Source organism: Anolis carolinensis, chromosome 2, assembly GCF_035594765.1.
Source record: "Anolis carolinensis isolate JA03-04 chromosome 2, rAnoCar3.1.pri, whole genome shotgun sequence".
In the NCBI taxonomy this organism is placed as follows: domain Eukaryota; kingdom Metazoa; phylum Chordata; class Lepidosauria; order Squamata; family Dactyloidae; genus Anolis; species Anolis carolinensis.
This window is the reverse complement of record NC_085842.1, coordinates 152,533,059-152,556,345: the sequence shown is the minus strand read 5'-3', so window position 1 is coordinate 152,556,345 and position 23,287 is coordinate 152,533,059. Positions and strand designations below refer to the sequence as shown.

Here is a 23,287-nt window from a genome sequence, read left to right as displayed (position 1 = left end):
CATGCATCTGGACGGAGTTGGGTTTCACTTCTAGTTCTCCAGGGAAAGTGTTCTTCTGGCGGGAAACGAGACCCTATTTAGGTGTTTTGCCGCAAGGGGAACCTTGCGGAGTCAACTCGTCAGCTTGAGGAGTGAGATCGTGTGTGGACTTCGTAACCCCAGTTCCTTGTTTTTCCGGACCAAGTTCCAAGCCTGCCTTGTTTCACGTTTGACCGCGGACCTCGCCACGGACCTTGTTCTTGCTTCTTGTTGCCTCGTATCAAGTCTTGTCTAGCCAAGTTTCAAGTTTGTTTTCCAGCCTTGTTGTCAAGCTTCAATGGACTAAAAGACCTTGTCATCTCCCCACACTATGCTTGGCAAAGTGTGTGTTTCGGTTAATGGATTATAACTTTGGACTCTAATATCTCATATTGGACATTATTTTCCTGGACTATATTTGACCTTTCCTGAAAGGTCTACTTCTGAACTATATTCTTCACTTGTTTTTATTGACTTTTTATATTCCTTTAATAAAGATATTAGATAGAATCCGGCCTCTGCGCATGGTTATTGGTGTTCTGTAGCCTGGGTCTTGACAGTGGCTGTATAACTTTCGTCTTTACCTTTCCTAATGATCTTCTCCTTAGAAAGAGTGACAAAAAGCAACGTTTTGCACAACAAAGACTGGATGAGGACCCTAGTCCATGAGAAGAAGATGTTATAGCGAAGCCCCTCCTCCCTATCTATTTACCCACTGTTATGTATGTTAGAAAAGGAGAGATCAGTACAAGATAACTTCTTTACTATTCAGCTTCATGACATGAGCCCCAGGTGGCACAATGGGTTAAACCGTTGTGCTGGCAGGACTACTGACAGAAAGGGATGAGCTCCTGTCTGTCAGCTCCAGCTTTCCATGCGGGGACATGAGAGAAGCCTTCCACAGAGTGGTAAAACATCCGGCCGTCCCCTAAACAATGTCCTTGCAGACAGCCAATTCTCTCACACCAAAAGCAACTTGCAGTTCCTCTTTTTAATTTTTTTTGTTATTTTATTGTTTTATCTCACTCCCACCCTCCCTTCTTTGTACATGCAATTTATACAGTAAACTATAGAAGTTACATTTGAAATATCAGTCTCAGTCTTAATTTTTCCACTCCACACCTTAGCACATTCTCTAAATAATTCCTAACTGGTTCCCACATCCTCTTAATTATTGTAGCCTTTTCATTTTTATCTATATTGTTCCATTTGCAATTTGTTATTTCCACATTTAACATATTAACTATATACTTACACCAATTCATCAGAGTCCATTTTGTTTTATCTTTCCAAACCCTCACTAAAACAATTTGTACACACACTACTAATTTGTCAAACAATTTTTCTTTTTGTCTATTTTTCACTCCTGTTATCCTTGCATGTAGGTAGTACATTTCTATTAACTATTACTATTTGTCGCTTTAACATTCTATTAATTTATCCTTCAATCATTTTCCAGTATTCTTGCACTCAATCACATTCCCATATCATGTGATTAAACGCCCCTCTTTGTTTACAACCATGCCAACACCTGTCCTTTATCCCTTGTTAAAAAAAAAACCGTGAAAATTGTGCAGGACTCGTGTACCATTTTTGTAACATTTTCCTTCTTGCTTCCCTTACTACATTGTACTTTTTTGGCTATATTACTTATTTCCCTTTGGATGTCTTCCCTCTCAATTTCAATGTCCATTCTCCATGTTTGGAAAATTTCCTCTGTTATTTCTTCTTTTACCATAATAATTTGTTCATACAGATCTCCTGCCACCTTCTTTTCCTCTCTCAAACATTTCCTAATCACTCTTTCAAATGGACTATCCATGACTTGCAGTTTCTCAAGTTGCTCCTGACACAAAGAAAAAAAAAGCTTCATTACAGGTATCTGCTTAGTTGTTTACTGGCTAACCAGGTAGATGTTCATAAGCATCAGTACTTGAAGGACAAGCAATGCCATGTGTTTTTGAATACTGCCCACTAGGATATTAATTTAATTTGAAACCTTTTTCTTCTCTCTTCTCTCTATGCCATTGTATGTGGATGTGGATGTATATGAGTTCAACTCACATATCATACTCAGAGATAGTTTTGCCAGTTCCTTCCATTGAATACAGCACCTGGTATTCATTGGCAGTCTTCCATCCAAGTTCTAGCCAGGATTGACCCTGCTTAGCTTCCAAGCCCATCTTGGAAAACTGAGAGAGAAATCTCATTTCCTCTTTTTCTGCCTGAGCCAAGTGTGCAAGTGAGATGTCCCTCCACATCCACCTATTCAAAAATAATTTAATATGGAACTATGTCTTCCACAGAGACCATTTTCATGCTCTTACCGAAAGCAACAACATTTCGTTCTATGATGAACATGTACATTTGCTGAAAATAATTATGTGCTGAGAGAGTCTGGAAGACTAAGGTTGCGTGTCTGTGCTCTTCAACAACTACATAATGATGAAAACCTGCCCAGTCCATAATCCTAGGATATTGCTTATTTTCCTTGCTGGTCATTCTTTTTCACAGGCAGAACCAAAACAGAGGCTGGTGAACTTTAGAAAATTAAGATGATAAGGCAGGGACAAAAAAAGGTGGTGGTGATGGGATTTTATGAATACTCCCCTCCAGGCTCCCTTCAACTCTTCTTCGGTATCTGGACCACCCTTTTTTTAGTCCAGAATACCCACATCCATATAACCCAGAATATCAAGGCAGATTTTTTTTCGCATCAGTAGAGACTTGAGAAACTGCAAGTCACTTCTGGTGTGAGAGAATTGTCCGGGCTGTGGCGCAGGCTGGATAGCAAGCCAGCTGCAACAAATCACTCTGACCAAGAGGTCATGAGTTCGAGGCCAGCCGTGCCTGCATCTTGTCTCTGTCTCTGTTCTATGTTATGGCATTGAATGTTTGCCTTTATGTGTGCAATGTGATCCGCCCTGAGTCCCCTTCGGGGTGAGAAGGGCGGAATATAAATGCTGTAAATAAATAAATAAATAAATAAATCTGCAGGACATTGCCCAGGGGATGCCCGGATGTTTTTGATGTTTTACCATCCTTGTGGGAGGCTTCTCTCATGTTCCCGCATGGAGCTGGAGCTGACAGAAGGAGTTTATCCACGCTCTTCCCAGGTTGGATTCAAACCAGCAACCTTCAGATCAGCAATTATCAAGGCAGATAATCCACAATATCTGCTTTAAACTGGGTTATTTGAGTCCACATTGCCATATAAGTTCAATGTGAATTTTATACAGCTGTGTGAAAAGGGCCTAAGAATGATAATTTATCCGTTAAATCAGTGGTTCTCAACCTGTGGGTCCCCAGGTGTTTTGGCCCACAACTTCCAGAAATCTCAGCCAGTTTACCAGCTGATAGGATTTTTGGGAGTTGAAGGCCAAAACATCTGAGGACCCACAGGCTGAGAACCACTGTTTTAAATACATTGCTCTTCTAAAAAAAACTTTTAACATATTTTGGTCATTTCCATTATTGTTGCTGTTGTTTCTCATGCATGCATTTTTGACAATTGGTGACATCCTCATAAGATCCCAGGGATACAAAATGTTTCCCCAGACTTGATGCATTTGTCCCTACTATTATAAGGAACAACTAGGAATATTTAACTTTTAGGCATAAAAGATATTGTGAACTAACATATTTATATATAAAAGAATGAGTTAGTGCAATCCTATTGTCCAAAACATCTGAAACAATGCTCTCAATATGCCATGTGTCAGATGTCCTCACTTGCCAGCAATGCCTTACTGATAATCAGGGGCAACTGTTACAGAAACTATGGTCAATGGATATGCTGGTGACATGATTTTGTGACTGTAGTCCAGTAAAGTAACCTTTCCAAGCCCTGTCTACTGTCAAAAAGGTTGGAAACAACTCTCCAAAACTAACATCTCTGAGATATTGTATGAGGTTAGGAAGACAATAAATACAGGTATGTACAGTTATATAAAACAGCTACATTCCTGCTCTTAGCAGTCACTGTGCCAGAGCTTCCTAACCATATGAAATCTATCTATTTCTGAAATGACACCAGCATGAATCTGAGATGTCATTTAGGCTAGAAAGAAATCTTTATTCTGTTCATGTTTCTGTCAAGAACAATTTACGAACAGCAAAATAGTGAAGCTCGGTTCTCCGTCCCGTCGTCGTCCCCCCCCCCCCCCCCCCCCGCATTGGACTGTAACCAGAATACACAAAGTGGCAATAAGCACATAAAGTATGCTATGCTTACTCCACAGAGAAGCAATAATGTCAAATGAACCTTCTCAGAGAGGTAGCCCGGGATTGTACAGATAACTCTTTTTTTAACAAATTGTGGTCTGAAAATGTCTCCAATAATAAAGAGAAATAGCCACTGTGCTCTATTAAAGACAGAGGTGATTTGAACTTCAGTAATCATTTGATTCAGGCCTCTACACACACACTAGTTGTAGTGTGACAAGAGTTCTCCAGGGTTCAATGCTAGTTTTCTAGGATGAGATGCATACACAGGTAAGATAATTTGCATTTTTAAAGACAGCGTTTGAACACACAAGAAACTGAAAAGTCAATGAGAGATGGTCTAAATGTCTATAAAGAAATGTGCAAAGTGTTTTGACAAAATATGATTCTTCCTATATTAAGTATCTCTAATACTAAGATTTTCTCATGTCTGCTTTACAGAGTTGATTGTGGTTTTCCTTTAAAGATTATGGTAATTGTTGTATAATCTCTAGCTGCTATGATAAGATCCCGCTTAGAGAATAAAGGTAGGATGAAGGGAGAAGAATGGTTAATGGATAATTTTACACTGAACCAACATCTCTAATCATTTAGGTCAGTGTTTCTCAAACTCTGCTCCTCTAGATGTTTTGGACTTCAGAACCCAAAAATCTCTGCCAGTTTACCAACTGTTAGGAAATGTAGGAGCTGAAATCCAAAACATTTGGAGGAGCACAGTTTGAGAAACTCTGGTTTAGATAAAGCTTCCTCTTATCAACCGGAAATTTCAGTTTTGGCCTGTTAACGCAAAGAAAGCTGACAATATGATTAAAGACAAAAGATGTCATGCTTTTTGCAAATTTGTTTTTGCAAATTTACTTAAACTCATTTTTATTTCTTGCAAAACACCACAGTTTTAAACTTCTGAAGATTCTAGTTGTATAAAGAAGAAAAAAACTAACTTAATGACAGGTCCATCCCAATAGCCAGAAATTCAGATGTCCCACCTAAGACCAAGGCCCCTTCCACACAGTTGAATAAAATCCCACATTATCTGCTTTGAACTGGGATATATGGCAGTGTGGACTCAAATATTCCAGTTCAAAGCAGATATTTTGGGTTATTCTGCCTTGATATTCTGAGTTATATGGCTGTGTGGAAGGGCCCCAAAAGGCTTCAATTAGGAACTGTCTTTTCTCTAAAGATTCAAGGCAGCAAAACAAGGTAAATAGTTCAAAAGAACTATTCAAAATCTCTAAATTGAAAGAAGAAAATAATCCTACCGGAGCCTCTCAGATTTAAAAGAATGTAAAATATGACTCCTACTGAATCAAATATTAAAATGTCAGTTGCTTTCATTCATTCACATAGCCGCAATGCAAAAAAGCTAACAACAGACATCCGTAAGAAATATACACCATCATTAGCTTTTCTCAAATGTACAAAATAGCTTCAGGAGAAAAGAAGGGATAAGCATTCTATACAACAACTTAACTTACAATGTCACAAATGGACATCGACAACAACAGATATGGTGGCAGAACTACTCACCAGCCAAGGGAGGAGGACATCAGCAAAGTACACAAAGGCTGCTCCCAGGGTGAAGCCAACAGCTACCGGGAAAAATGCAAATGCCCCAAACTTCTCAGAGTCTTCAGCTAACTCAATGGCAGGTGCAAGAAGTGACCAGTAAGAAGCAGCCAACATGACCTAAACAAGGGAAGGAAAATGAGTGCTACTTAAAATGGCAAACCCCAACTGCCACCACCAATTCAATCAATCTAAGAAGTATATCCTTTATCCATATACATTGTTTATACACATACAACATAAATTTCTTGTAACAAATAGTTCACATATACAGAATAGGGGGAGAATATATAGCACAACTCCCCCCCCCCCCAAGATGTTGCTGGAATAAAACTTCTATCATCTGTCTAGAACTCATGGGAGACACAGTCCAACAGCATCTGTAGTGACACAAATTTCCTACTCTTGATAAAATGCACAGTTACTCAGGGAGAGGAGTTTAAAACCACTAATGAAAAAAATTGAAGTAATAATATATTAAGCAATTAGAGCAATCTAACTTTAGGGAATATATGAATGTAAGCTGGCAATATCAAATTCTGAACAGAAACACAGGAAAGTGCCTTATACAGAGTCATGCTATCAGCCCATGTTGCGTATTGGTAGGATTCAAAGAGATAGGTGTGCTACCCTAAGCATAAAAAGATATAAAAGCATGTAACAGATTTTGGAAAAAGAGTTCGTTAGCACAAGCTTTCATGGATACCATCACCCAGACATCTCATGAACTGAACTGTGCCTATGAAAGCCTAGGCCCCCTTCCACACAGCTGTAAGGGGGAGGTAAAGGTTTCCCCTGACACTGAGTCCAGTTGTGTCCGGCTCTGGAGGTTGGTGCTCATCTCCATTTCTAAGCCGAAGAGCCAGCGTTGTCCGTAGACACCTCCAAGGTCATGTGGCCGGCATGACTGCCGTTACCTTCCCACCAGAGCGGTACTTATTGATCTACTCACATTTGCATGTTTTCAAACTGCTAGGTTGGCAGAAGCTGGGGCTTAACAGCAGGTGCTCATTTCGCTCCCTGGATTCGAACCTGTGACCTTTTGGTCTGCAAGTTCAGCAGCTCAGCGCTTTAACACACTGCACCACACAGCTGTATAAATCCATATTGAGCTGGATTATAAGGCAGTGTGCACTCAGATAACCCAGTTCAAAGGAGATATTGTGGATTATCTGCCTTGATATTCTGGGTTATATGGCTGTGTGGAAGGACCCTTGGTTAGTGAAGCCCCATTTACACTAATCATTTAATGCAATTTCAAACTGGTAACAAAGAAAATAGTTTCAATGTGCACATGATTACATAGGAATCATGGAACCAGTTTAAGGCCTGGATGGTGATTCCATCAACCAAAGGCCACTGATGCACATTAAGGACTTTTTTGTAGGCATTTGTTATCTGGTCACCACAGTTCCACCAGAGTTTGAAGCTAGCTTCAAACCGCATCAAATAGCAAGTTTAGATGGGACCTAAGTATCAACAGAAGACCCTATGACAAACATGTGGGAACAAACTAATCTTAGCAACAGTTTGAGCAAGAAATCTAACTATATGCACCAAAAGCAACCTTCCATTAATTATCAAGAATTATGTGTGTTTTGGGTGTTTTCATCTTATGATAAGAATAGCCCTGCCTAACCAAACCAGGTCATACAGTCCTCCTTTCAAAATAATTTATTGCCAATCCTTTCTGAAATGTCAATGAATAAAAGTCCCTTTACTGACCGAAAAGAGTTACTTTGTATCAAATTACTCATATCATTTTCTGGATCCCAGTTCCAAGCAACATTATCTACACCAGACTATGTGTTGTATTCTGCTTCCTCTTATTTCATCACTTTTTTTAAAAACAAAGGAAACTCAAAACGCTAACCATTATTATTACACCAATATGCTGAAACATGCCAACAGTTTACATTCAACACAATTTGGGATCAAATCATTATGGAGAAGTTTGTTTGATGAAAATAATAATCTCTTACAAAAACCACACAATAAAAAGCCAGGCTTTTTTTTTTTCCAAAAGGACTTGCATGATACAAGCAAACTGGGCTATCCACTGGAAGAATTTTAAATCCACACATCCTGGATAATACTGACATTTTTTGCTAAACGCTTTATGCCTAATTTATTGAAGGGCAGCCAAGAAAAGCTTTCAAAGTCAATTAATCAATTTCTCTACTTCAGCCTCAGTTAAGGGTCTAAGAGCAAGAGTTTAAGGTTTAAAAGCAAAGCAAAAAGCAGCAATTCTCACATTCATTCAACAGGATCAAGTCTCTATATATCACAATATTGATTCCAATGAACTAATAAACAGTTGCCATTTCTGAGGGTGAAGACTACTGCATGTTCTCAATAAGCTCAAGTGGGACAATTTGTCCGTATGTGCAATTTTCAAATCATTTTAATAGACACTTCAGCAGTGTGGATGAAGGCCTCCAGTATCTGATCAATACTCTTTTTATCGTTGGAAGAAGATTCAGGAGTGCTGTCACACTATATAATGACATTTTTCAAAAGTCTGAAACAAGCAGTAACATGTCAGATCCCAAATGTTCATTCAAGCAATATACTTTAAACTACAAAACTTTAATCCAAACTTTAGGTCAGGCTACAGTAAACCCAATGAAAAGAATAGGATGTTTTTTCCACTCACATATATTCTACTGATTTCAATGAAACTTCTCTAGATGGGAAAGAGGCCCCTTCTACACGGCCATATAATCAAGATTATCAAAGCAAATAATCTACACTATCTGCCTGCTTTGAATTGGATTATATGAGTCTACACAGCTTTGCACAGTGGCAGTATCGTAGCTAATGAGGTTAATCCGAGGAGAAATTATTGCTAATTGCTTTGGTTGTAAGCTGCCCTGAGGCTCTCCGGGGAGATGGGGTGAGGTATAAATGAAGATGATGATGATGATGATTATTATGATTATTATTATTATTATTTAATCTAGTTCAAAAAAGACAATCCTGATTTTATATGGCAGTGTAGAAGAGGTCCTATGAGGTCGAAGTTAGACTAGACTGCAGATAAAAGAGCATTGTGCCCGGCAAGCATACAGTTGATAGCTATTTAAGTTTCCCGCTCTGTCTGCTCCCTTTCCTGATTGGCCAGCAGAGGGGCCAGCCTGAAGCAGTGCTTTGATTGGCTGGTGCTGTGTTGATGTTGCCACCCTCAGGCGGGAATACCTTGTTGGAGGGGAGGAGACGAAAGAGGATAGACCCCAGGGAGGGCCAATCAGCTAAGGAGGGGCTCTCCTGTGAGGAGGCAGGTCCAGGAAATCCATGTCCATATTTGGAGAGCTTAGGGGGATTTCTGGCTAGCATAATAGTCCGGCTTTGGGTGATCAAGTGTCTGGGGTCCCTGAAACAAAGAGTCCAGACCTGGATGTATATTGTGAGTCTTTGGTGATGAGGAAATGCTCTGGGAAACACCGGGGATGGGACCTTAAAACAAAAAGGTAGTGATCTACAATCAAGTTTTTTTGGATGTCAAATAAAATAATTCAAATGAATCCCTGTTTCCGTGGCTACCAATCAGTTGGGTAAGAACCGGTCCAACAATATCATATCCAGAGCAAAGACCACTTGCTGATCTGCATACACACACAATAAGTCTTTGATTGTCTCCTTTGCCCAAGGGATTAGCCCAACCCAAGAGTCCAGGAAATTCCTCAGTGGGGTCAACAGGGAAGCGATGACCCCATAGCTGTCTCTGGAAGATCATATCATTTATTATATTTTGGTTTTATTGCAACGGTAGGACACAGAATAAAAGATATAACATGGACAAAGGCTGCAGGGAAGGAATACAATGTATGCAGAAGCTGTATAGAAGGATACATTCTATTAAAAGGTTGGGGAGCTTTTGCCTTTGCAAGAGATTTGATGCAGCAGATTTGGTCTGTACATGTTCTGATACAAATCAGCGCATATCTACAAATGCTGGGGAAAATGGAAGGAAAAAGAAAGAGAGGCCGACCAAGGGTGAGATGGATGGATGGTATCCTTGAAGTGACTGGCTTGACCTTGAAGGAACTGCGGATGGCGACAGCCAACAGGGAGCTCTGGCGTTGTGATGACCCATGGGCCTTGTAGTCCTGCTCAGGACATGGTAATTCCTGATGAAGATGAAAACTTGGGTTTTTTACCTTCCCAGTCTGAACTGGATTCCTCTCAGCCAGATCTTTCCCAGGCAGATCTGGGAACCTTGCACCTGCAAGAAAGTTGTCTCCCAGAAGTATGTCAAACAAGCCCAGAGCCTACTTCTCCCGTGTTCTTGCGCCGGGAGTTTTGTAAACAACAGAGAAGTTTGGATTCAGCTTCGCGCAGGAGTGCAAGAATTGCAGCTAAGAATGTAGCCAATTAAGACTGCTTCTCGTGAGAATCTTTAAGGAGTTTAACATCTGGTCTCAGAGTTTAGCTTTCGTTTCTGATTCCCAGAGAACTGCTTCGGTGGGAAAGTTAGACTCTATATAGGTGTTTTGCCCGCGTAGTAACTTCGCGGAGTCAATTCGTCAGCCTACGGAGCGAGTTGTGTCTGGACAGCGCGCTCCGATTCAAGCCTCGCTCCTGCTCAAGCCTTGCCTTGCTATCCAGCCTTCGCCTTGCTTCCCAGCCTTTGTTTATCTACGGACTTTGCCTTGTTTCCCAGGACCAATCCTTGCCTTGTTCCACGGATTTTACCAAGTTATTCCACGGACCTTGTTCTTGTTCCTAGTTACCTTGTTCCACGTTTTAAGCCTTGTTTCAAGTATCAAGTTATTTCCTAGCCTCGCTCAAGTTTCATGGACTAAAGGACCTTGTCATCTCCCCTCACTTTGCTTGTCAAAGTGAGTGTTTCGGTTATTGGATTACAACTTTGGACCTTAATATTTCATATTGGACATTATTTCTTTGGACTAATTTTGACCTTTCCTGAAAGGTCTGCTTCTGGACTATCTTTTACATTTGCTTTTACTAACTTTATATATTTCCTTAATAAAGATATTAGATAGAATCTGGCCTCTGCGTATGGTTATTGGTGCTCTGTAGCCTGGGTCGTGACAGTTTGACTCCGCCACCCTAAGCACCAATTAACCTCGGCCAGAATGTCTACCGGAACCGTGCCCGGTGGGCAGCCACTGAGCTACACCATCAGCAAGGACGAAGTGGATCGCATCCGCGACAGACTCAACGCCCAGGATGGAGAAATAAAGGGCTTGCGGGAGCGCGGAATCCGCCTCCCGGCCATGGCGTTGCCTACCAAGTTTACTGGAGAAGCTTCTAAGGTTCATGTTTTCCGTCGCCAATGTCAAGCTTATCTAGAGGCCCGTGATGCCGAGTTTCCCCAAGAAGACATCAAAGTGGCGTGGGTTTACAGTCTTCTAGACGGGCCAGCGGCCAATTGGGCGACGGCACTGTTCGACCAAGCCTCTCCACACCTAAGATCAGCGCAACACTTCTTGGACCACCTCAAGGAGACTTGGGGAATCGAGGACAATTTGGAGGCAGCCGGTCACAAACTCCGTCGCCTTTTCCAAGGAGACAGACCTATGTCTCAGTATATAGCCGAGTTCCGAGTGCTGGCCCACAACACCGGCTGGAACGATGTAGCCCTCAGAGGACAATTCCGGGAGGGTCTCAACATTGAAATGCTGGAAGAAATCTCCAAGGTGGATCCTCCCCAGACCCTCGAGGCACTCATTGATCAATGTTTACGGGCTGAAGTCATGATTGCCAACAGGAAACAGTGGGTTCGAGGCCAGGGCAGTAGAGCCGGGGCAAAACCCCCCGCTCCCGCCAGCGTTCAGCCACGTCCAGTGTGGAGACCCCCACCGCCAACCCCATACCCCAGAGGAGGCGAGGAGGTGCCGATGCAGTTGGGCAATGTGCGTCCCAGACTAGATGCCGCCGAGAAGGCCCGTCGTCAACGCTTAAACCTCTGTTGGTACTGCGGGAACGGGGGCCACTTCGCCAGAGAGTGCCCAGCCAAAGGGAAGCCTGCCGCCCGTCTTGCGGCGGCGTCCTCCACGGAGACGAAGGCGTCTGAGCCGACTGGCACACAGCCGGCGGGGGAAGCCAACGACCGGGTGTAGAGAGGCTCGCCAACCCGGTCAAAAAATCCATTCAAGAGCCGCCAACCGGGGTCCTGTTCCTTCTCGTGGTCACATTATGGTCAGCAAAAAGGGGACCCGTCATGATCCACGCCATGATAGACTCTGGAGCTACCAACAATTTCATTGATAGAGAGTATGCCGACTCTCTGGGATTACAATATCATGATTTCAAGAATGCCCGTGTGGTGCAAGCCATAGACGGCCGCCCCCTCAAGACGGGCCCCGTAAGTCAGTGGTCGGAACCCACCAGGATGTGGATAAGGGAACATATGGAAGAGATTTCCTTCTTTGTTACCGAGGTTCCCCATTTCCCTGTGATTTTGGGAATTCCATGGCTGACTCTCCACGACCCTAACATCTCCTGGTCCAACAGAGAACTGCAGTTTGCTTCACCGTACTGCCAAAACCATTGCCTCGTAGCCAAGGTCTGCCATGCCACGGACACCGAGCCCATCATCACCTTGCCAAAGAAGTACTCCGAGTATTGGGATGTATTCAATGAGAAAGAAGCCGAAAAATTACCCCCACATAGACCTTATGACTGTGCCATTGACTTGGTGGAGGGGGCCCCGATCCCGCGAGGGCATCTCTACTCCCTGACTGAACCAGAGCAAGAAGCTCTCAGGGAATTCATAGAGACAAACCTTCGCAAGGGATTCATCAGACCCTCTCAATCCCCAGCCGCCTCCCCAGTGATGTTTGTGAAGAAGAAGTCAGGGGAACTACGCTTGGTGGTGGACTACAGAGCATTGAACAATATCACCAAGCGGAACAGCTATTCCCTGCCCTTAATCTCGGATCTACTGGATCGGCTTCGAGGAGCCAAGGTTTACACCAAGCTGGACCTTCGGGGGGCTTACAACTTAGTTCGCATCAGGGAAGGGGACGAGTGGAAGACCGCCTTCCAGACCAAATTCGGATTATTCGAGTCCCGAGTTATGAATTTCGGTTTATGCGGAGCTCCCGCAACGTTCCAGCATTTTGTCAATGACATTTTTCAGGACTATCTAGACAGGTTCTTGATAATCTACCTGGACGATTTTTTGGTGTTTTCTAGATCACAATCAGAACATGAGAACCACGTCAAAATGGTGTTACAACGATTGCGGGATCATGGACTTTATGCCAAGCTGGAAAAATGCGCCTTTGATCTACAAGAGGTAGATTTCCTTGGTTACCGCATCTCGCCTCTAGGGCTTTCCATGGATCCAGCCAAGGTTTCAGCAGTATTGGAATGGCGGGCGCCAACTAACAAGAAAGAGGTGCAGCGTTTCTTGGGGTTCGCGAACTATTACCGCAAGTTCATTCCAGATTTTGCCCGCTGGTCCGACCCCATCACTAGCTGCATCCGTGGAAAGCAGCCTTTCCGCTGGACTGATCAAGCAGAGAAAGGGTTCCAGCAACTAAAGAAACTATTCACCTCCCAGCCAATTCTACAGCACCCAAATCCTGGAACCCCTTTTGTTGTGCAAGCGGACGCCTCAGATGTGGCAATTGGGGCTGTACTCTTACAACCGGTGGGAGATCACCTCCATCCCTGTGCCTTTTACTCTCGTCAACTAACCACACCAGAGAGGAATTACACCATTTGGGAAAAAGAACTACTGGCCATAAAGGCAGCCTTTGAAACTTGGAGACATTGGCTAGAAGGGGCCAAATTTCCCATTGAAGTCCACACTGATCATCGTAATCTAGAACATCTAAGAACTGCCCGCAAACTAAATCAGAGGCAGCAACGTTGGGCTTTATTCTTCGAACGTTTCGACTTCCAGATTCATTATGTGACCCCAGCCCAGACCAAGCAAGCAGACGCCCTGTCACGTAAACCGGAATACGCTGCAGGACGCAAGGAGACCTTTGAATCCCAACTACTACAACCCGAGAACTTTGCCACGCTCACAGTGGGGAACACCAAATCCATTCCCATTGGTTCAACTTCCTCTACTCCAGGACCCCTCTGTGCTCAAGAAATCAGGGCTAGTCAGCAAGCAGATGCCTGGGCGCAGGACCAACTTCGCCAAGGTCTGCATTTTCCCTTTTCGCTTAAGGATGGGCTGCTTTGCTATAGAAATCATGTTTATATCCCACCCGGACCGGGCAGGGAAAAAGCGCTTCGTCTGTGTCATGATTGCAAACCAGCAGGACACTTCGGACTATTTAAAACCATGCATCTGATCCTAAGGGATTTTTGGTGGCCCAAGATCCGCAAGGATGTGGAAAAATATGTCAACACCTGCCCAGTATGCCAGCGCTCCAAGATAAGAAGGGAGAAGCCCTCAGGACTTTTACACCCCCTTCCTACCCCATCTCGCCCATGGGAAATAATTTCTGCGGATTTCATCACTGACCTACCACCTTCCTGTGGATTCACCACGATCTTAGTGGTGGTGGACCTTTTCACCAAGTTAGCCCATTTCATTCCCTGCGAAGGCCTCCCCACGGCCAAAGAGACTGCGGATCTATTCCTTCAACATGTTTTCAGACTACATGGATTGCCCAAGAGTTTAGTCACAGACCGTGGATCTCAATTCACCTCTCGTTTTTGGAAGGCGCTACAAAAACTATTGGGCATAGACTCTCGCTTATCTTCAGCTCATCATCCCCAAACAGATGGGCAAACGGAGCGCACCAATGCCACTTTGGAGCAGTATCTTCGCTGTTATGTAAACTACCAACAGGACAATTGGGCTTCTCTGTTACCACTGTCTGAGTTTGCCTACAACAATGGAGTTCAAGCTTCTACTAAAGAAACGCCGTTCTTTGCAAACTACGGCTTCCATCCACGTTTCTTTCCCCCTGTCATTGAAACTTCAGAAGTTCCCGCAGCAGAGGATTGGCTGCAGGAACTCACAGCGGTACAACAACTTTTGCTCCAGCAACTGGACCAAGCCAAGGAGGACTATAAACGCCACGCTGACAAACATCGCCAGCCGGGCCCCGAAATCAAGGTAGGAGATCGGGTTTTTCTGTCCACTCGCTTTCTGCCCTCCCACCGCCCTTGCCGGAAGTTAGATGCCCGTTTCATTGGCCCCTATCCAGTGGTGGCGCAATTAAACCCCGTGACTTTCAAACTCCAACTTCCGCGTTCAATGCGCATTCACCCAGTGTTTCACCGTTCCCTGCTCCTTCCGGCGGATGGTGTGCGTCCTGATACAGACCAACCGGCCCCCCCTCCTGTTTTGATGAATGGGGAGGAGGAGTTCGAGGTTGAGGACATTTTGGATTCTCGCTTTCACCGCCGCCGCCTACAATATCTCATTGACTGGGTGGGTTTTGGCCCTGAGGAACGCTCTTGGGAAGACGCCTCCACAGTCCATGCTCCTGATCTAACCCGTCGCTTTCATCAGACCTATCCCGCCAAGCCGCGACCTCGCGCCTCGGGGAGAGGGCCCCAGTTTGGGAGGGGCCTTGAGGAGGGGGATAGTGTGATGACCCATGGGCCTTGTAGTCCTGCTCAGGACATGGTAATTCCTGATGAAGATGAAAACTTGGGTTTTTTACCTTCCCAGTCTGAACTGGATTCCTCTCAGCCAGATCTTTCCCAGGCAGATCTGGGAACCTTGCACCTGCAAGAAAGTTGTCTCCCAGAAGTATGTCAAACAAGCCCAGAGCCTACTTCTCCCGTGTTCTTGCGCCGGGAGTTTTGTAAACAACAGAGAAGTTTGGATTCAGCTTCGCGCAGGAGTGCAAGAATTGCAGCTAAGAATGTAGCCAATTAAGACTGCTTCTCGTGAGAATCTTTAAGGAGTTTAACATCTGGTCTCAGAGTTTAGCTTTCGTTTCTGATTCCCAGAGAACTGCTTCGGTGGGAAAGTTAGACTCTATATAGGTGTTTTGCCCGCGTAGTAACTTCGCGGAGTCAATTCGTCAGCCTACGGAGCGAGTTGTGTCTGGACAGCGCGCTCCGATTCAAGCCTCGCTCCTGCTCAAGCCTTGCCTTGCTATCCAGCCTTCGCCTTGCTTCCCAGCCTTTGTTTATCTACGGACTTTGCCTTGTTTCCCAGGACCAATCCTTGCCTTGTTCCACGGATTTTACCAAGTTATTCCACGGACCTTGTTCTTGTTCCTAGTTACCTTGTTCCACGTTTTAAGCCTTGTTTCAAGTATCAAGTTATTTCCTAGCCTCGCTCAAGTTTCATGGACTAAAGGACCTTGTCATCTCCCCTCACTTTGCTTGTCAAAGTGAGTGTTTCGGTTATTGGATTACAACTTTGGACCTTAATATTTCATATTGGACATTATTTCTTTGGACTAATTTTGACCTTTCCTGAAAGGTCTGCTTCTGGACTATCTTTTACATTTGCTTTTACTAACTTTATATATTTCCTTAATAAAGATATTAGATAGAATCTGGCCTCTGCGTATGGTTATTGGTGCTCTGTAGCCTGGGTCGTGACAGGCGTGGACTGGTCCATGAGGTCATGAAGAGTCGGAAACGACTGAACGAATAAAGAAGAAGACAAATTCTATAAAGGTAAAGGTAAAGGTTTCCCCTGACGTTAAGTCCAGTCATGTCTGACTCTGGGGGTTGGTGCTCATCTCCATTTCTAAGCTGAAGAGCCGGCGTTGTCCGTAGACACCTCCAAGATCATGTGGCCGGCATGACTGCATGGAGCGCTGATACCTTCCCTATTGATCTACTCACATTTGCATGTTTTCAAACTGCTAGGTTGGCAGGAGCTGGAGCTAACAGCGGGCGCTCAAGCCGCTCCCGGGATTTGAACCTGGGACTTTTCCGTCTGCAAGTTCAGCAGCTCAGTGCTTTAACGCACTTCGCCTTATGAGAAATAAGGCTTTGAGGGATGTTTGCTGCTGGTGGTCCATTGTGGGGTTGTGGAGACCTCGTGGAAAAGGGAAAAGAAATTATTTCATCTTATTTTGTTTAGGTGTCCTCGGGGAACCAGAAATCTCTGGGGTGAGGGTGAGTTGTTCGACAACACTAAGAGTGGATTCAGCCCTGTGCTTTCGGGGGGGGGGGGGGGAATCACTTACATTATTTTTAAATAATTTCATACTGTGCTTCTTTCAAAGAGGGGCCTACCACATTAAAAAAAAAACCCTTCTAATTAAATGGACTGCCCACCCTGAAACATCAATAGCTATGTCTCTTGCCCTGAACAATTTGCTCAGTACTAATTTTCACTGATATGACAACTTAATAAAATTAAAATAACTAGCTCTAATTTTAATAAATTTTAATAAAATTGAATAAAACCTTTTCATGGAGTGATTATTATTCAGCTGCTGACCTTTTGCTCCTACTTTACAAAATATCTAATTAGTGAGTATTGAAATAGAACATAAATACCCTAAAGGCACCAGATCCCAATTACTCTGGAAGCTACAAAGGGTCCATCTTGAATAGTACTTAGATGGGAGATCAGCGACAAATACCAGGCGCTGTTGGCTATATTTTGGAGGAAAGAACTGGTTAAACCACCTCTAAGAATTCTTTGTCTCAGAAGACCCTATGACACAGTGACTCACAGTGATCAAAATTATAGATTTAAATAGGAAATCGGTCTTCCCAAATCTCCAGAGAATTTAGTGCAGGTAGCAGTGAATATCACAACAGCATTTGCGCAGATATTGATCTTATACCACATGTTCACCCACCCAATTTGTCTACACAATTGTGTGTGAATTACACTTTTGCAAACCCTTTTAGGGGAAAAACCCTAAATCTGAATATCATGTATGTTTCATGTTGATATTTTAATTAAATTTATATCATACATGGAATATGGAATGTGTATGCATTTCTCAAAATAAGTAAAAAGGTACCTTAATATAAACGTCATAACTTCTAGTTTAGTGATGGAAACTGTTGTCCAAAAAAATCTACAGGTTAAAGACAGTTGTTTGAAAATATTAACTATAATCCTCTTTTCTTCCTATACTTTAAATTAATTGTTTTCAGCTGGTGAGTAAGAAGCCAGGCTGGATCTACAATGCCCTATATCCCAAGATCTGATCCCAGATTATCTACTTTGAACTGGATTATATGAGTCCCCACTGCCAGGTAAACAGATAATCTTGGATCAGATCCTGGGATATGGGTCAGTGTAGATCCAGACTAAGAAGAAGCAGGGTGACAAAAAGGCAGGAAAGAAGGTGGTATACCACTGTTGTCATTTTTGTTGTTTGTAAGCACCAACGTTTTTTCTGATTATAAGATACCATTTTAGGTACCAGCTGGAGTTAGTGTGGTGTCATAATCTGAATAACAGATTGGAAATGTAAAAGCTCAGACCCCTTCTACACTGCCATATTATCCGGATTGTCCACATTATCCGATTTGAACTGGATTATATGAGTCTGCCATATAATCCAGTTCAAAGCAGATAATCTGGATTTGATATAGCAGTGTGGAAGAGGCTTCAGATTCCAAATGTTGCTACCTCTCAACCTGAGCTATCTCGCAGGGTTGCTTCTAGGATTAAAAAAGTATAGGAAAGGAAGAAGAAAAGATAGGAAGTCAATTTGACTGAGAAAAACGTATTAGTGTGTTTCAAAAATAATATTGTGCACGTTGGGACTAAAGATACTTTGGCTCTGAAAAGATTGGAACAATTCGTAACCACAGGTGAGCTATGTAGTTCTATGGACATATAAAGTTATAAAGGCAACATCAACAATGAGATATATAGTGATGTAAAACGGCTACATTTTTACTCCCAACAGCCACCATGGCAACATTTCATGACTTCTAACCATCTGAAATCTAATGTGTGTATCTCTTGCAGGTCAGAAACACAAACCTGAAATGTGATTTTCAGTAAAATGCTTATTCATTACATTTCACTGCCATGAACAATTTAGAAACAGCAAACAGATACAGTTTGACGTCTAAGAATCCCTGCTTACTTTCTGCATTGGACTTGAACCAGAATACACAGTAAAAGTAGCAACAAGCACATAAAGTATGACACGCTTATTCCATTGAGAAGTAATAAAGTAAAAAATAACCTTTCCAAGGGGGTTACTAGAGACTATACAAATAGCCCATTTGTAATCAACCATGGTCCTAAATTGCTTGTCTTGTTAAAGAGAAGTAGCCGCTTGTTCAAAGCTATAGTTTTCTCCCCAATCTCTCTTTAAAGATCTTCAAGCATCCTTCCAGTTCACATTACTGCCTTGTGATGCCAATATCAATATATAACATTGCCTCTATTTCATGTTTGTTATTTTGCCATTGTGGTGTACTGAACTTCTACCAGTCAGCTGTATTCCACAACAGATTGACCCAGCAGCACCAACTAGTATTCTTACCACCCATAGTTGTTGTTTAACTTTTCAAGTGAAGAGAAAGAGAAAGTGGGAGGGGGGAGAGGAAAACATGTACTAGATCTGTAAAATCTGTAAACTCACACTTTTGGGATTAAAGGACTGAAAAGGAAGATGATGTGGCCCAGTGGGCTTTAGCATATAAAGTAAACGTTTCCCCTTGACATTAAATTCAGTCGTTTCCGACTCTGGGGGTTGGTATTCATCTCTATTTCAAAGCTGAAGAGCCGCCGTTGTCTGTAGACACCTCTAAGGTCATGTGACCGGCATGACTACATGGAGTGGCGGTCACCTTCCCGCAGAAGCAGCACCTATTGATCTACCCACATTTGCATGTTTTCAAACTGCTAGGTTGTCAGAAGTTGGGGCTAACAGCAGGAGCTCACCCCACTCCCTGGATTTGAACGGCCGATCTTTTGGTCAGCAAGTTCAGCAACTCAGCAGTTTAACCTGCTGCGCCACCAGGATAAAAAATTAAAAAGATACTCTTAATACTATTTGTTTTTCATTGTACATGTGTGTCTGTCTGTGCACCTTCAAGTCACCTGTAGACTCATGATGATCCAATGCATTCATTGGATTTTCCTAGGTAAGAAACACTCAGGGCCCTTCCACACAGCCATATACCCCAGAATATCCCACAACATCTTATTTGAATTGGGTTATCTGAGTCCACACTCAGATAATGTGGGATGATATTCTAGGATATGGGGCTGTGTAGAAGGGCCCTCAAAGTAGCTTTTGCCAATTCCTTCATCTGAAATAAAGTACACAGCACCTGGTATTCCTTGACAGCCTCCCATCCAAATACTAACCAAGGCCCCATCCACACTGCTATATACAATCCAGATTATCTGCTTTGAATCGGATTATATGGCAGTGTAGACTCATATAATTCAGTTCAAAGCAGATAATCTGGATTGTCTGATTTGACAATTGGTCTTATATGGCAGTGTAGAACCAGCCCAAGGGTGTCTTGCTTCCCTTCAAGGATTTGGTGCCTCTATGATAGACAGCACCACAAGGATATTCGTTTGTGTCAGGAGTAACTTGAGAAACTGCAAATCGCTTCTGGTGAGAGAGAATTGGTTGTCTGTAAGGACGTTTCCCAGGGAATGCCCAGATGTTTTGATGTTTTTACCATCCTTGTGGGAGGTTTCTCTCATATCCACACATGGAGCTGGAGCTGATAGAGGGAGCTAATCCGTGCTCCCCCCAAGTTGGGTTCAAATGGGAAACCTTCAGGAAAGCAACCCAATCTTCAAGTCCTGCTAGCACAAAGGTTTAACCCAGTGTGCCACCAGGGCCTCCACAAGGATGAAGATCTAGCGACCACTGTACCCCTACACCTCCTCCATACCATAGTCTGGTTCTACATACATAGATCCTTCCTGAAATAGCTGACTCTACATTAAAATAAAATGTTGGTGTGCTGGGTGCACTGTGACATATCCTTATCATTCTTCTGCAAGAGAAGGCATAGCTTTCTTCTCTGGAAAAAGGAGGCATGGGTGTCCCTAGTGATTTCTCCTCCTCTTGTATGGTGCTTGGCAGAGGGAGTGTATGCTGTTGCTATATTGTCATTATCATTCTCTTGTTAGGGAGCAGAGGAAGTCAGATTTCCACTACCAGATTCTTCTCCTGGGACATTAAACATGTCACTAAACAGAATGGCCCTTCGGCTCCCATCTCATGTGAAAGGAGATTTTTTTTTGCTCCTCTATGATGGCCAATAATTAACTTATATAAGCTCTATATAGAATTCAGTACAAGGCTTTATTCACTGTGCTTGTACTTACCCACACTCCAAAAAAATATCCCCCATCTTCTAGGTCCTCCAGTGTTAATCTGCAGTATACTTCCAGCCCAAGTATAGTCAAAAATGTAGTATTTGCTGTTATTCTTAGTTTCAGGCATCCATGCAGGGTCTTGGAACACATCCCCTCAGATAGGGGTTGTACTGCATAGGGAAACCCACCATTGATTCAGAAACAACTAAATGGCCAGGTCTGGCAGCACGCTCTTTGGAATTAAAACATAAAAACAGAAGAACAAAGAAGAGGATGGGACAGCTCCGAGGAACTGCCTCACCTATGTAATTTGCTGCTAATTGTAAGATATGAAACTATATTGGACAAGCCCATATTTCACTCATTCTGTAGCCCTGTGCCATTGTGATTATTAACTTTTTAGCAAGAAATGTTACAAAACTCAGCCCACTTGAAGCATTCATTTATGGGACGACAGGTATTGTTTCCATCCACAGGGTGGGAGGAACCCCATAAACACAGAGCAAAGGTCCTGTTCTGAGCATCCTTTCTGGTGGCAGGCCATGAATGAATCTACCACAACAAAGAGATATTTCTTGTTAAGTAAAAAATAAATCCTGCACCATGACTGCATTCAACATCTGTAGCCTGATGAGTCATGAAACAAAAATTTCCATCTCAGTATCACATTTTGAAAATAACACCTAAGCCTACAATAGAGTTATTTCTACCACAGTACAAAGCTATGGACTACTATGCAATGTTATTTTTATGTTTTTTTTTACTCTTGTACTGTATATTGTTTTACCTACATTTTGTTTTAATACAGAACAAGCCAGGTTGGTCCCTGTATCAGTAGAAAGGTAATTAACTAATTACATTTGTCCTCCTTATCCTCAAATTTGCCTTCTGTGTTTTCAGCTATCTGCAGTCAACAGATGTCTGAAGATATTACTGGTAAAGGGTTCAGTACTATTTTGGATTTCAGACATTTTGAAATATACACACTGAGGATACAGTGGACTATTAGAATTCCCCCAAAATAAACAGAACTGGCCAAAAGTAATTAGAATTAGCCCTAAACTCTGTAGCCACCCATTCACCATAAAAACCAGGAAACACACTGGAGAAGGGTTCATTGATTATGACAGAGGATTGTATGGGTTGTCTAAATTATATTGACCTTAGACACCAAAGCATACTATTGAATCATACACAATAAAAGGTAGTTTCCAATTGTTTTTGTTAGGGGACGGGTAGATAAAGGGACAAATAGGATGGCAAAACAGAACTATGCATTTAAGAGAATTCTGATTTCTTAGCCTGTTTCTTTCAAAAGTGTGAATTAATCACCCAAAATCAGTTTTTCCCTCTTTTGGGAGCTAGATGAAAACCCAGAAAGTTAAAATAACTTCAATGGACAGGTCATGACAGGAATTTCTGGTGTTTGTTCATATGCTGCAGACAAAATGATTTTAAGATGGAAATTTTAGAGGAATTTGCATTTAATGAATGCACTACTGCATCCTGTGATTATGATGGTTTTATTGATATTGATGTTTTACTGTTGGAATAATTGTTTTATCATTTTATTGCTGTATGTTTCAGGCTCGGTCCCCATGTAAGCCGCTCCGAGTCCCCACTGGGGAGATGGGGCGGGGTATAAAAATAAAGTTATTATTATTATTATATGAGGCCCCTTCTATACAGCTGTATAAAATCCACACTGAACTGGGTTATATGGCAGTGTGGACTCAAGATAATCCAGTTCAAAGCAGATAGTGTGGATTATTTGCCTTGGCATTCTGGGTTATATACCCTGTTTCCCCGAAAATAAGACATCCCCAGAAAATAAGACCTAGTAGAGATTTTGCTGAATTGCTAAATATAAGGCCTCCCCTGAAAGTAAGACCTAGCCAAGTTTTTGTTTGGAATTATGCCCGCCAAACAGAACGCCAGAGCATGCAGGATTGGTAAATGTACATACCATAGATTGCTGTACATGAAAATAATGGTAGTAACAAGAAATTCTTGATAGGATTCACAGTTTGTCTGGTTATGCTGATTTGTGATGATATCTACTGTACAGTATATAATAAATGATCATTTCTTTTGTTCAACAATAAAAGTGAATTCTTCTTCATGGAAAATTAAGACATCCCCTGAAAATAAGACCTAGCACATCTTTGGGAGCAAAAATTAATATAAGACACTGTCTTATTTTCGGGGAAACATGGTAGCTGTGTGGGAGGGACTTGAGTCTACACTGCCATATAATCTAGTTCAAATCAGATTATCTGTATTTTATAGGCA

General features: G+C 42.6%; 1 protein-coding gene across 3 annotated transcripts in view; it reads right to left on the bottom strand.

Moving 5' to 3' along the window:
* The window catches only part of slc39a11 (solute carrier family 39 member 11), a 432,840-nt gene that overhangs the window by 366,008 nt on the left and 43,545 nt on the right, over positions 1-23,287 (bottom strand). For 2 of the 3 annotated variants that reach the window (XM_062970859.1, XM_062970860.1), the window contains exon 4: positions 5,773-5,931. The exons of the other annotated variant lie outside the window; for it this stretch is intronic. In XM_062970859.1, the coding sequence (XP_062826929.1) occupies positions 5,773-5,931 (159 nt within the window). The remainder of the gene's footprint in view (positions 1-5,772; positions 5,932-23,287) is intronic. 3 annotated transcript variants of the gene reach the window in all.